Source organism: Colobus angolensis, unplaced genomic scaffold (genome assembly GCF_000951035.1).
Source record: "Colobus angolensis palliatus isolate OR3802 unplaced genomic scaffold, Cang.pa_1.0 Scaffold385, whole genome shotgun sequence".
Classification (NCBI taxonomy): Eukaryota; Metazoa; Chordata; class Mammalia; order Primates; family Cercopithecidae; genus Colobus; species Colobus angolensis.
In genome coordinates, this window is record NW_012117210.1 from 1,201,856 (window position 1) to 1,215,436 (window position 13,581).

The window sequence follows — 13,581 nt, forward strand, 5'->3', positions numbered from 1 at the left end:
TTTTTTTTTGAGAAGGAGTCTCTGTTGCTCAGGCTGGAGTGCAGTGGCATGATCTTGGTTCACTTTAACCTCTGCCTCCCGGATTCAAGCAATTCTCCTGCCTCAGCCATCTGAGTAGCTCGGATTACAGGCATGTGCCACCACACCTGGCTAATTTTGTATATTTTTGGTGGAGACGGGGTTTCACCATGTTGGCCAGGCTGGTCTCGAACTCTTAATCTCAAGTGATCTGCCCGCCTTGGCCCCCCAAAGTGCTGGTATTACAGGCGTGAGCCACCCTGGCTTTTTTTTTTAGACAAGGTCTCCCTCCCAGGCTGGAGTGCAGTGGCACAGTCATAGCTCACTGCAGCCTTAAACTGCTGGACTTAAGTGATCCTTCTGCCTCAGCCTCCTTAAGTAGCTAGGACCACAGGTGTGTGCCACCACACGTGGCTAATTTTTAAAATTTTTTGTAGAGACCAGATCTCGCTGTGTTGCCCAGACTGATCTCAAACTCCTAGCCTTAAGCAATCCTCCTGCCTTGGTCTCCCAAAGTACTGGGAGTTATGGTTGTAAGCTACTGCACCCGGCTGCCACACACTTTTGATTGTATTAACAGGTAGTCCAACATAGGCCATAACCTCACTACACTCCAGCAGGCACTCATGTAGAGGGTCAGAAAACTTACGTGTGTATATGTGTATGTTGTTTTTGAAATTTCCCACATAACTGTACTCATCCTTACAGCACTTGCATGCATTATTACATCTTGTCAGTTTTGCAGGTTGGAGATGTTGAGGCATGAAGAAACCAAGTGATATGCTTTGAATCAGAGCCTAAGGAAGGGCAGTGACACATATTGAGCACTGGCTGTCTTAAGCACAGTCCTGAACATGTCATATATATGAACGCTTTTAATTCTCACCAAAACCGTAAAGATAGGTGTTCTTAGTCCTATTTGTATAGATAGTGACACTGAGATTCATAGTGCTTAAGTAGTAATATCTTGCCTAAAACCGCGTAGCCAGTGAGAAGTAGAGCTGGGATTAGAACATGGCTCCAGCTGAATGCGGTGGCTCATGCCTGTAATGCCAGCACTTTGGGAGGCCGAGGCAGATGGATCACTTGAGGTCAGGAGTTTGAGACCAGGGTGGCCAACATGATGAAAACCCGTCTCTACTAAAAATACAAAAATTAGCTGGGTGCAGTGGGGGGTGCCTCTAATCCCAGCTACTTGGGAGGCTGAGGCAGGAGGATGGCTTGACACAGGAAGTGGAGGTTGCAGTGAGCCAAGAATGTGCCACTGCACTCCAGCCTGGGCGACAAAGTAAGATTCTTCCTTTTTTTTTTTTGGAAAGAAAGAACATGGCTCCAAAGCCCGTGTTCTTAACTGTACTGTCTTGTTGCCTCTTGATGGGGGGGGTGTTGAGTGGAGGGTGCTATCATTAACACCTGAACTCTGGGCCAGCTTAAATATATTCTGTAAAAAGTTTGAAATCCCCCCAAATGTCACATGCTATGACAGTCACTTTCTTTAGTACTTTGTAATCATACAAAATGGTGTATGGGCTAAATATTGCAGCACCTATGTCGTCATCCTCTAGGTTACTTATTGATCATGGAATGTTAATTTAGCAATAATTTGTGTGTGTGTATGTATAAATATAAAATTCTGAATTAGGCTATGACTTAACATTGGGATGAAATCCAAGGGTAGAGCTTAAGGGCAAAATACAAATTTCACAGCAGGTTAATAGGATGTCAGGCTAAGTCCATTCAAGTGTCCTAAGTACTTAAAATAGGTGCTTATGGCTAGGCATGGTGGCTCATGCCTATAATTCCAGCACTTTGGGAGGCCGAGACAGGAGGATTGGTTGAGTCCAGGAGTTTGAGACCAGCCTGGAAAAGATAGTGAGACCCCATCTCTTTTTTTTTTTTTAAGATGGAGTCTCGCTCTGCTGCCCAGTTTTGCTCTGTTGCAGTCTTGGCCCATTGCAATCTCTGCCTCCCAGGTTCAAGCAATTCTCTTGCCTCAGCCTCCAGAGTAGCTGGGATTACAGATGCCTGCCACCACGCCTGGCTAATTTTAGTATTTTTAGTAGAGATGGGGTTTCGCCATGTTGGCTAGGCTGGTCTCGAACTCCTGACCTCAGGTGATCCGCCTACCTCGGCCTCTCAAATTGCTGGGATTACAGGTGTGAGACACCATGCCCGGCCCACCCCATCTCATTTTTAAAACAAACAAAAACCAGGTGCTTTCACAGCAATGTAGATATATCGTAGAGTCCTGTGTTGGCAAAGGGAAGCCCTCTACTTGTGTTCTCAGTGTCACCCATGTTAACTCTTCCAGCTTTTGTCTCATAGTTACTCCCATTGTTCCTTCTCCCACTCCCCTCTTTCAGTGTTGCCACCTCTACTCAGTTAAATACTGTCTTTAAACACATCATGACAGTTACTATTAATGCTTACTGAAGAGATTTTGCCAGGTGTTGGACTCTGCTCAGAGGTTCACAAACATACCTTGTCTGATCTTCTGCTAAGTACTTTTTTTTTTTTTTTTTCGAGACAGGGTCTTGCTTTGTCGCCCAGGCTGGAGCATGATCATGGCTGCCTGGGCACAAGTGGTCCTACCACCTCAGCCTCCCGAGTAGCTGGGACTACAGGCGCATGCCACCATGCCTGGCTAATATTTTAATTTTTGTAGAGAATGGGGTCTCCCTGTGTTGTCCAGGCTGGTCTCAAACTCCTGGGCCCAAGTAGTCCTCCTGTCTTGGCCTCCCAAAGTGCTGGGATTATAGGCGTGAGCCACACTGTACCTGGCCTAAGTACTTTTTTTTTGAGATGGAGTTTCACTCTTGTTGCCCAGGCTGGAGTGCAGTGGCTTGATCTCGGCTCACCGCAACCTCTGCCTCCCAGGTTCAAGCGATTCTCCTGCCTCAGCCTCCTGAGTAGCTGGGATTACAGGCAGGCGCTACCACATCTGGCTAATTTTGTATTTTTAGTAGAGACAGGGTTTCTCTATGTTGGTCAGGCTGGTCTCGAACTCCTGACCTCAGGTGATCCACCTGCCTTGGCCTCCCAAAGTGCTGGGATTATAGGTGTGAGCCACTGTGCCCAGTGGCCTAGGTACTTTTTATTAATTATCTTCTTGTAACTCCTACAACCACTATATAAGGTAGATACCATTGTCTCCATTTTACAAGTGAAAAAAAGGAATGTCAGAGAGAATGATTAACTTGGCAGCGGCCACCTAGGTAGTGAGTGGTGGGGCCAGTGGACCACCCAGGACAAGTCTGGCTATCTGACTCTAGAATCTGCACTCCTAAAATCTCAAAGCCTTCATTTGTCCCCACTGCCTGCCACTTCCCATTGCCTTCTTTCCCTTCTTTCTTTTGTCCCAGACATAATGGATGTGATACTGCCTTCCTCAGAGTATCTGCCTTGGCCTCCAGGCCTCCAGGCTCTCTTGACTCTCCTTTTGAGACACCAGCATCTCTTCTTGCTCTCCAAATATTACCTTTCTCCCAAATATAGTCATTGGCCTTTTGCTCTTGCCTTTACTCAAAGTATTTTTTTAAAAAAATTTTATTTCGGTTTATTTATTTATTTATTTAATTTTTTTGAGACTGAGTCTCTCTATATCGCCTAGGCTAGAGTGCAGTGGTATGATCTCAGCTCACTGCAACCTCCACCTCCCGGGTTGAAGCGATTCTTGTGCCTCAGCCTCCCGAGTAGCTGGGACTACAGGTACACGCCACCATGCCCAGCTAATTTTTGTATTTTTGGTAGAGACGGGGTTTCACCATATTGGCCAGGCTGGTCTCGAACTCCTGACCTCGTGATCCACCTGCCTTGGCCTCCCAAAGTGTTGGGATTACAGGCATGAGCCACTGCACCCGGTCCTAATTTTTGTATTTTTAGTGGAGACGGAGTTTCACCATGTTGGCTAGGCTGGTCTGGAACTCCTGACCTTGTGATCTGCCCACCCTGGCCTCCCAAAGTGTTGGGATTATAGGCACGAGCCACCGTATTTGGCCTCAAAGCCCTTTTTGATCTTACAGCTTGTGTTATAGACACTCAATGAAATCTGTAGCCCTGCCATCTCTCTCTATCTCTCTACTTGTCCTACTGCTTCTCTACTTACTTGTTAGACATTTCCATTTGGATATTTCCCTACCATTCTAAACACAATATGTCTCAACGTGAACTTCCTTTTTGTTTTTGTTTTTGTTTTTGTTTTTGAGACGGAGTCTCGCTCTGTCACCCAGGCTGGAGTGCAGTGGCACGATCTTGGCTCGCTGCAACCTCTGCCTCCTAGGTTCAAGCGACTCTCCTGCCTCAGCCTCCTGAGTAGCTGGGACAATAGGTGCCTGCCGCTATGCCCGGCTAATTATTGTATTTTTAGTAGAGACGGGGTTTCACCATATTGGCCAGGCTGGTCTCGAACTCCTAACCTTGTGATCCGCCCGTCTCGGCCTCCCAAAGTGTTGAGATTACAGGAGTGAGCTACTGCACCTGGCCGAACTTGCTTTTTATTAGCCTCCTTATTTCATCTTTAATTCTCGACACAAGGCCTGCATCATCTCACTGTTACCTTCACAATAAAGTCCATGTTTTATTCAGGCATGAACATTCTTTCAAATCTCACTTTGACTTAACTTTTCAGCCTGTTGCCTCTATTCCTTAAAATGAACTACTATTTTAGTCAGACTGGTCTCCCTGCTGTCCTTCAAACATGTAATTCATCTCTCTGCCATCCTTTAAGACTCAGTTTCTGGCTGGACGTGGCAGCTCACACCTGCAATCCCAGCACTTTGGGAGGCCTAGGTGGGAGGATCACTTAAGCCCAGGAGTTTGAGGCCAGTCTGGGCAACATAGCAAGACCTTGTCTCTACTATGTTTGTTTGTTTGTTATTTATTTGAGACGGAGTTTCACTCTGACGCCCAGGCTGGAGTGCAGTGGTACGATTTTGGCTCACTGCAACCTCTGCCTCCCGGGTTCAAGTGATTCTCCTGCCTCAGCCTCCTTAGTACCTGGGACTACAGGCGTGCGCCACCATTGCCGGCTAATTTTTGTATTTTTAGTAGAGGCGGGGTTTTACCATGTGGGCCAGGATGGTCTCGAACTCCTGAACTAGTGATCTGCCCGCCCTGGCCTCCCAAAGTGTTGGGATTACAGGAGTGAGTCACTGTGCCCAGCCTTATTTATTTATTTTTTTGAGACAGAGTTTCTGCTTTTGTTGCCCAGGCTGGAGTGCAATGGTGCAATCTCGGCTCACTGCATCCTCTGCCCCCCAGGTTCAGGCAGTTCTTCTGCCTCAACCTCCCAAGTAGCTGGGATCGCAGGCATGCACAACCACACCCAGCTAATTTTGTATTTTTAGTGGAGACAGGGTTTTGCCATGTTGGCCAGGCTGGTCTCGAACTTCTGACCTCAGGTGATCCACCTGCCTCGGCCGCCCTAACTGCTGGGATTACAGGCATGAGCCACTGCTCCTGGCTGTCTCTACTATAAATTAAAAGAATGGTGTGATAGTGCACACCTGTAGTCTCAGCTACTCATGTGGCTCAGGTGGAAGGATTGCTTGCACCTAAAAAGTCAAGGCTGCAGTGAGCCATGATCATGCCACTGCACCCCAGCCTGGGCGACAGAATGAGACTGTCTTAATAAAAAAAAAAGACTCAGCACCATGCCTCCCTGCTCTGGGAAGCCTTTTCTGAGCACTCATCAGGAAACAAGCATACTGTGTTATTTCCTAATGTCTTTTCCTGTGTCAGCATTTAATCTCTTTAATTAGATTGTAACCTTTGTAACCCCTCTGGTGTCTAGTGTGGCATGATGTCTTGCACATAGTAAGCACTTACTAAATATTAGCTGCTTGATTGGCTGTTGGTTAGGAAGTTGGAATAGGGAAAGAGATTTGTCATAGAAATATATCCAGAGATTTGAACTCTTCCCTGGAGGACAGAGACTATGTTTTCCCCCATCTCTTTATTTTGGGAACCAAAACATACCTTGCATGCAGTAATTCAGTTCTGCTCAACAGGCTTGCTTTTACTGTCTGCTGTGTGCCAGCATTCTGCTAGGCGCTTAAGTTCCATAAGGGTTTATAAATGGATGAATGGGTTTGGTAGTTGTGCTTCCACTTCCCAACCTCTGTATGTGTACCTTTCATGCAGGTGGATTTCAGTGTGTTCTTTGGATGGCAGGCCTTAAGAGAAGAGTCCCAATGCACAGCCTCAGATACTTCATCTCCATGGTGGGTCTCTTCTCCAAATCAGGACTGCTTCCCTGGTATGCCAGAAATCCACCAGGATGGTCACAGCTCTTTCTGGGCACAGTATGTAAGGGAGATTTCACCCATGTGATAGCCACAAAGTGTCAGAAAGGACAAAAAAGTCAGAAGAAACCAAGTCATCTTGGACCACTAGATGGTTCCTGGCAGGAAAGGTAAAGGCCAGGCTGATGTCCTCTCTCCTTAGCAAGTCTCAATCTGTGCATCTACTGAAATTCTGTATTCCTAATGTAACTAATGTAGCATTACAAGGATTTGTGGGGCCACCTGAGGTAGGATACCCAGGGCAAATTTGAGGATGTCTGAAGAATATTGGTGGAAATGCTTTGGGGTTGCAGAAACCGTTCTCTTTGTCTTTGAGTGTGTTTTTATCAGAAAGAAGATACTAATCTGGGACCTTGTCTTTAGTAAGTCCAGGACAGGTTTGCTGAAAACCAGGAACCCAGAATGATATTGGATGGATTAGAGATGAGTAGTCCCATTGCAGCCATATAAGCACAAATATACCTCATTTATGCAACAAATGTATTTTCTAAATCAAATTATATTTTAAAAGCATTAGGAAGATAAGCTATTTAAAGAAACCCAACAGTGAAGCCTTTTGTAATATGATTAATTACCTCCTGATAAATCTGGATTTTTCTTTTATTAGGTTTGCTCCATCTGTTCTGCTTTGTTAAGTAGACAACATCAAAATGGGCTGTTCTCCCAGACTCCATCTCCCTAGAGGGCATGAGAGTTAGGTCTTCTGAAAGTACTTATGAATAGTAGGTGCTCAGTACATATTTATATAATTAGAGAATTGCCTGAATTATTTTATTCCAGGCTGGCTGATGTTGTTACACCACTCTGGAGGTTGAGCTATGAAGAACAGCTCAAGGTAGGTGACCAGCCTAAGTCTTTACCCCTCCTTTCCAGGAGAATGGTGCTAGACTCGTAGGAGGCTTGACTGGGCAGTTATTTATTTATTTATTTTTAATTTTAAGTTTTTTTGAGATGGAGGCTCGTGCTGTCGCCCAGGCTGGAGTTCAGTGGTGCAATCTCGGCTCACTACAACCTCCACCCCCCGGGTTCAAGCAATTCTCCTGCCTCGGCCTTCTGAGTAGCTGAGATTACAAGCATGCGCCACCATGCCCAGCTAATTTCTGTATTTTCAGTAGAGATGGGGTTTCACCATGTTGACCAGGCTGGTCTTGAATTCCTGACCTCAGGTGATCTGCCTGCCTCAGCCTCCCAAAGTGCTGGGATTACAGGCGTGAGCCACCGCGCCAGGCCTTGACTGGGCAGTTCTATGCAGAAGCCCAAGCAGCTCCTTAAACTCATTATGCTATTGACTCCAAAATTGGAACTTTAGGCCAATTATTCTTCCTCACTCGAGACCCATAGATCCAAATGTGTGTTTCCTCTCTTTCTTGCGTTTTTGTTATACTTATAGCTCTGTGTATGTGAGTAGTAGTGCTCTTGCTGTTTCACATGTAGCTGTGCTTTCCAACATGGTAGCCGGTAGCCATATGTGGCAATTTAAATTTGAATACAGTCAGTTCTACTGCTTAATTCTAAATAAGCTCTACTGCTTATTTAGAAAAGAGAAATTTATTCTAACTAATTGACGTATTAGGGAAAATTTGAGTATAATGCAAATTTCATGTTTACTTAGAAGTAATTTTGTCCATAAGAAACGCTAGATGAAAGGAGACCATACTCAGCTGAACCGAGCTATTTAAGAACATATAAAATGAATGCATGCACATACCTCAAACATCTACCGGCTCCCTCAGTTCCCCCAGTGTATTTGTTATAAGCCATACCCATCCACATCTGATGTTAGAACTTTCCATCTGACTCACATAGCCCTCTTTTTATGACTTCATGATAACTCCAAGTTGCAATTCTTTTTTTTTTTTTTTTTTGAGGTAGAGTCTGGCTCTGTTGCCCAGGCTGGAGTACAGTGGCGTGATCTCAGCTCACTGCAACCTCTGCCTCCCGGGTTCAAGTGATTCTCCTGCCTCAGCCTCCCCAGTAGCTGGGACTACAGGCACATGCCACCATGCCAGGCTAATTTTTATATTTTTAGTAGAGACAAGGTTTCACCATGTTGGTCAGGATGGTCTTGAACTCCCGACCTCAGGTGATCTGTCTGCCTCGGCCTCCCCAAGTGCTGGAATTACAGTCGTGAGTCACTGCGCCTGGCCCAAGCTGCAGTTCTTCTGATACCCACTTCCATAAGCAAACTTGGCCATTGTCAGGGTAAAGTGTTATCCTTACTGTAGTATTCATGTTTCTTTCTTTTCTTTTCTTTTTTTTTTTTTTTTTTAGATAATGTCTCACTCTGTTGCCTGGCTGGAATGCAGAAGTGTGATTACAGCTCACTGCAACCTCTGCCTCCAGGGCTCAAGGGATCCTCTCACCTCAGCCTCCCTAGTAGCTGGGACTATAGGCGTGTACCACCATGCCTGGTTAATTTTTTGTATTTTTTATAGAGACAGGGTTTTGCCATGTTGCACAGGCTGGTCTCGAACTCCTGGATGCAAGCGATCCACCTGCTTCAGACTCCCAAAATGTTGGGATTATAAGCATGAGCCACCGTGCCTAGGTTACTATTCATATTTCTTAACTACTTGCCATGTACAAAACAGTGTTGCTGTTTTTATTAGGTTCTTAATCTTTTCTGTGGGTGTTACTGATAAAGTTTTGGAATGTTGTATGCCTAATCCTGTTTTTCCCATGAGCCTTGAGATCTTTTTGTGAGTGATTTTGCATAGTGTGGTATAGGAACACTTATGTCATGTTATAGCAGTGCTGACTCTTAAGTTAATTAAAATTAAGATAAAAAATTTAGGTCCAGGTGCGGTGGCTCACGCCTGTAATCCCAGCACTTTGGAAAGCTGAGGCGGGCAGATCAACAGGTCAGGAGATCTGAGACCATCCTGGCTAACACGGTGAAACCCATCTGTACTAAAAATACAAGAAAAATTAGCCAGGCGTGGTGGCACGCTCCTGTAATCCCAGCTACGCAGGGAGCTGAGGCAGGAGAATCACTTGAACCCGGGAGGCAGAGGTTGCAGGTGAACGGAGATCACACCACTGCACTCCAGCCTGGGTGACAGAGTGAGACTCCATCTCACAAAAAAAAAAAAAAAAGAAAAGAAAAGAAAAGAAAAAAAAATTTAGGCTGGGCATGGTGGCTCACCCCTGTAATCCTAGCACTTTGGGAGGCTGAGGCAGGCAGATCACTTAAGCCCAGGAGTTTGAGACCAGCCTGGGTAACATAACGAAACCCCATCTCTACTAAAAATACAAAAAATTAGTCAGGTATGGTGGCGTGTGCCTGTAGTCTCAGCTACTTGGGAGGCTGAAGTGGGAGGATCATCTGAGCTTGGGAAATCAAGGCTGCAGTGAGCCAAGATTTCATTACTGCACTCCAGATTGGGTGATGGGAGTGAGACCCTCTCTCTAAAAAAAAAAAAAATTAAAAAAAAATTTAGTTCTTCATTCCTACTGACCACATTTCAAGTGTTCAGTAACCACATATGGCTATAGTGGCTACTGTATATGTAGAACACAGTGCAAACCGAACATTTCCATTGTGGAAAGCTCTACTGGACAGAACTGACATATACCTTGAGTGTTCAGTCTGAAAGGGCAGATAAAATGATGAGCTTACACAAGAGCTCATTCTTGACCTTTCCTCATTACCTTTTTAGGTCTGTTTTTGTTCCTTCATTCTGGATTCCTCATCTGTTGAGACCATGAGTCAAGAATTTGTGGAACACTCTTCTTTTGTACTGTTTGTTTTCCATTCTTTGCAGTGAAGCCACAAAAGTATTTCATTTCTTTCTTTCTTTTTTTTTTTTTTGAGACAGAGTTTTGCTCTTGTTGGCCAGGCTGGAGCAGTGCAATGGTGCGATCTCGGCTCACCACAACCTCTGCCTCCCGGGTTCAAGTGAATCTCCTGCCTCAGCCTCCCGAGTAGCTGGGATTACAGGCATGCGCCACCATGCCGCTCTAATTTTTATATTTTTAGTAGAGATGGGGTTTCTCTATGTTGGTCAGGCTGGTCTCGAACTCCTAACCTCAGGTGATTCGCCCGCCTCAGCCTCCCAAAGTGCTGGGATTACAGGCGTGAGCCACCATGCCCAGCCAGTATTTCGTTTCATTGCTTATATTCTTTTGCAGGTGAAATTTGAAGCTCAGAAGAAAATTTTACAAAGACTAGAGTCTTACATCCAAATGCTCAATGGAGTCAATGTGACAACGGCTACACCCAAATCTGAGAGCCTCCCTTGTCTTCTCCATCCTATTATACCCTCTGTAAGCCCCCACCTCCCTATTCCTTATCTATTAAATCTCCTTAATGCTAATAACATCAGCTAATATTTACTGGATACTTGCTGGGGACCAGGCCCTATGCTAAATGATTATCATGTATCACTGTCACGTTTTACTGTTTATAATAACCTGGAAGGATAGATACTACCATTTTATAGATGAAGACCTTGAGGCCCAGAGAGATTGAGTAATTTGCCCAGGACACACATCTAGAAAGGGCCAGAGCTGAGATTCACGCTCAGGTCTATCTGATAGAGAGCCCATTGTATCAACCACTCCACTATTACCTCCCTAGAAAGGTTCCAAACTTTGGAAACCTTTCTCTCTGCCACCCCCACGCAATTTGCCCATGTAACATTGGAAACCTTTCTAATGTGCCCTCAGAGGAGTGGAGTTTCATTTATGGCAGGGGTTAGCAGACTGCAGCTCTTAGGCCAATTTTGTCTTGCTGCCTGATTTTGTAAATAAAGTTTTATTGGAACACAGCCAAGCTCACTTGTTTATGTATTGTCTATGGCTGCTTTTGCACTGCGATGGCAGAGTTGAGTAGTTGCAACAGGGACCATATGGCCTGCAAAGCCTAGATTATTTACTCTTTGGCTCTTGACATAAGTAGTTTGTTGACTCCCGCTTTTTGGCAAGATTGGAACTCCCCTTCTTGACTGTCTTGATCTTCTTAATCACAGACTTTCACATATACCGTACCTTCCAAGCAAACTTTATTTGTCCTCATCCAGAGAACATTCCTGCTTTCCCTTTATTGTTATCCTCCTTGGTTTCATTTGACCTCTTGTCACCCTCCTCTCCAGCCTGTCATCAGTGGTTACCGAAATAAGTCCACCTTCTCTGTGAACCGAGGTCCAGATGGCAATCCAAAGACTGTGGGGTACTACCTGGGAACTTGGAGAGGTCAGTTGAAGGTTGTACAAACCAAAGACTGAAGAGGAATGAAAGGGTGCAGAGAAGTGTCAGTAGAAGTTGAAGATATGGTGGCCTTAAAGAAGAAGATTAAATTGGAAGTCTTTGATGCAGAACGTGATCACGAGGTTGATTGTGGATACTTCTAATGGGTAGTCATTGTAACACAGTGATAGAAAACGCAACCCTCGCCCTTTCTTCCTCTAAAAGCCATATGCCTGATACCTAGTAAACACTTAGTAAATGCTGGCATTGTTGCTGCTGCTGTCTCATCATCATTGTTGTCGTCATCATTTTATGCTGCTTTCTGCAGTGGGAGCAATCTCTTTGTTAGAGTTGTCTTCCTATTTCACATCCCCATATCTCTGAAAATTATTTCTGTGGTAAATCTACCTTAAAAGAATTGGTAGGGGAGCTGTGTATCAGTGAGGGGAATCACAGTGGCATATTTCTGAGACTTAATTTCAGTTATCCATTCCCAGATTCCATTCCTGAGCTTTCTTTTTTTTTCTTTTCTTTTTTTTTTTGAGATGGAGTCTCACACTGTCACCCAGGCTGGAGGGCAGTGGCGTGATCTCGGCTCACTGCAACCTTCGCCTCCCAGGTTCAAGTGATTCTCCTGTCTCAGCCTCCGAGTAGCTGGGATTACAGGCATGCACCACCACACCCAGCTAATTTTTGTATTTTTAGTAGAGACGGTTTAGTTTCGCTATGTTGGCCAGGCTGGTCTCGAACTCCTGACCTCAGGTGATCCACCTGCCTCAACCTCCCCAAGTGCTGGGATTACAGGCATGAGCCACTGTGCTTGGCCCATTCCTGAGCTTTCTGTTTGCCCATTTTCAATAAATCCACTTGAAATACCATCATTTGATGTTAGTCACACTGTTTAATATCGGTATGTCTTAAACTACTGTTCGTTAGAGCATGGACTTGGCTTTTTTCCATCCTGTGTGCTGAATTAAATGACTATGTGATGTCAGTGTTCTATTATTCAGTAATAGAAAAATGAAACCCATTATATTTTATTTCCCTCTTAAAATCTGAACAGAAAACAGACGTTGTCATATAGCGCATGTGTGGCATGAGAGAAAATATTGAGGAGTAGCTTCATAAAGAATTAGCTGCTTAATGGCTAGACCAGGAAATAATTAGGTTTTCTCTGAAAAGTGGCAATGAGATTGTATTTGCTTTTTCATATCTACATATGCCACTTTGACGATGGAAATTTGAGTTACCAAGCATTTTCTTTTAAATAATCTTTAAGAATAAAACCATGTAAATTCTTTTTCTTTCCATAGATGGGAACATTGTCTGTGTGCAGTCTAATAATCTGAAAAACATCCCTGAGAAACACAGTCAAGTGGCACAGGTAAAATGGAACAAGAGCTGGTTGAGGATGACCTGGGGCATTGTGGTCTGCAACAGCAACATCCCTGACATTTTGATAATAGAGCCAATTCTAGTGCTAGAGGGAAGGAGGGGCTCTGTACTGAAAGCATACCTTGTAACTATGGAGAGAACATTGCTAGGTTTTCATTTCAGGGAGAGTGGAGAGGGGAAGAGAGAACTGTGTCCATTATTGTAAATGTCAGACATCCAAGGACATTTTCATAGTAGGGATGTATTAGGAAGAAGTGCTGATGAGGGCACTATAGCAAGTGTCAGGTGTCTGAAGTATTTGGAAGGCTAGTGTTTTCAGCAGAACAGAATTGAGGAATATGAGGTGAAGTGGTGATAAGATAGTACATCATGAGCTCGGCCTCTGAGATATTTCTTTACTTATTTCTTTCTTTCGTTTTTTTGTTCTTTCATTCGTTCTTTTGTTCGTTCTTTTGTTTGTTCTTTCTTTCGTTCTTAGATGAGGTCTTGCCATGTTGCGCAGGCTGGTCTCGAACTCCTGGCCTCAAGCAATTCTGCCACCTTCTGTATCCCAGAGTGTACTGGGATTATAGGTGTGAGCTACCGTGCCTGACCTCTGAGACACCTTTTTTTTTTTTTTTTTGAGACAGTCTCATTCTGTCGCCCAGGCTGGAGTTCAGTGGTGCAATCTCGGCTCACT

The 13,581-nt window shown here is 44.6% G+C and overlaps 1 protein-coding gene across 2 annotated transcripts in view; it reads left to right on the forward strand.

Moving 5' to 3' along the window:
- TRMT2B (tRNA methyltransferase 2 homolog B (S. cerevisiae)) overlaps nucleotides 1-13,581 on the forward strand; it is a 52,162-nt gene that overhangs the window by 2,389 nt on the left and 36,192 nt on the right. For both annotated transcript variants that reach the window (XM_011954555.1, XM_011954554.1), the window contains 5 exons: nucleotides 6,160-6,430; nucleotides 7,101-7,155; nucleotides 10,452-10,586; nucleotides 11,414-11,513; nucleotides 12,821-12,891. In XM_011954555.1, the coding sequence (XP_011809945.1) occupies nucleotides 6,183-6,430; nucleotides 7,101-7,155; nucleotides 10,452-10,586; nucleotides 11,414-11,513; nucleotides 12,821-12,891 (609 nt within the window). In that variant the 5' untranslated portion in view covers nucleotides 6,160-6,182. The remainder of the gene's footprint in view (nucleotides 1-6,159; nucleotides 6,431-7,100; nucleotides 7,156-10,451; nucleotides 10,587-11,413; nucleotides 11,514-12,820; nucleotides 12,892-13,581) is intronic.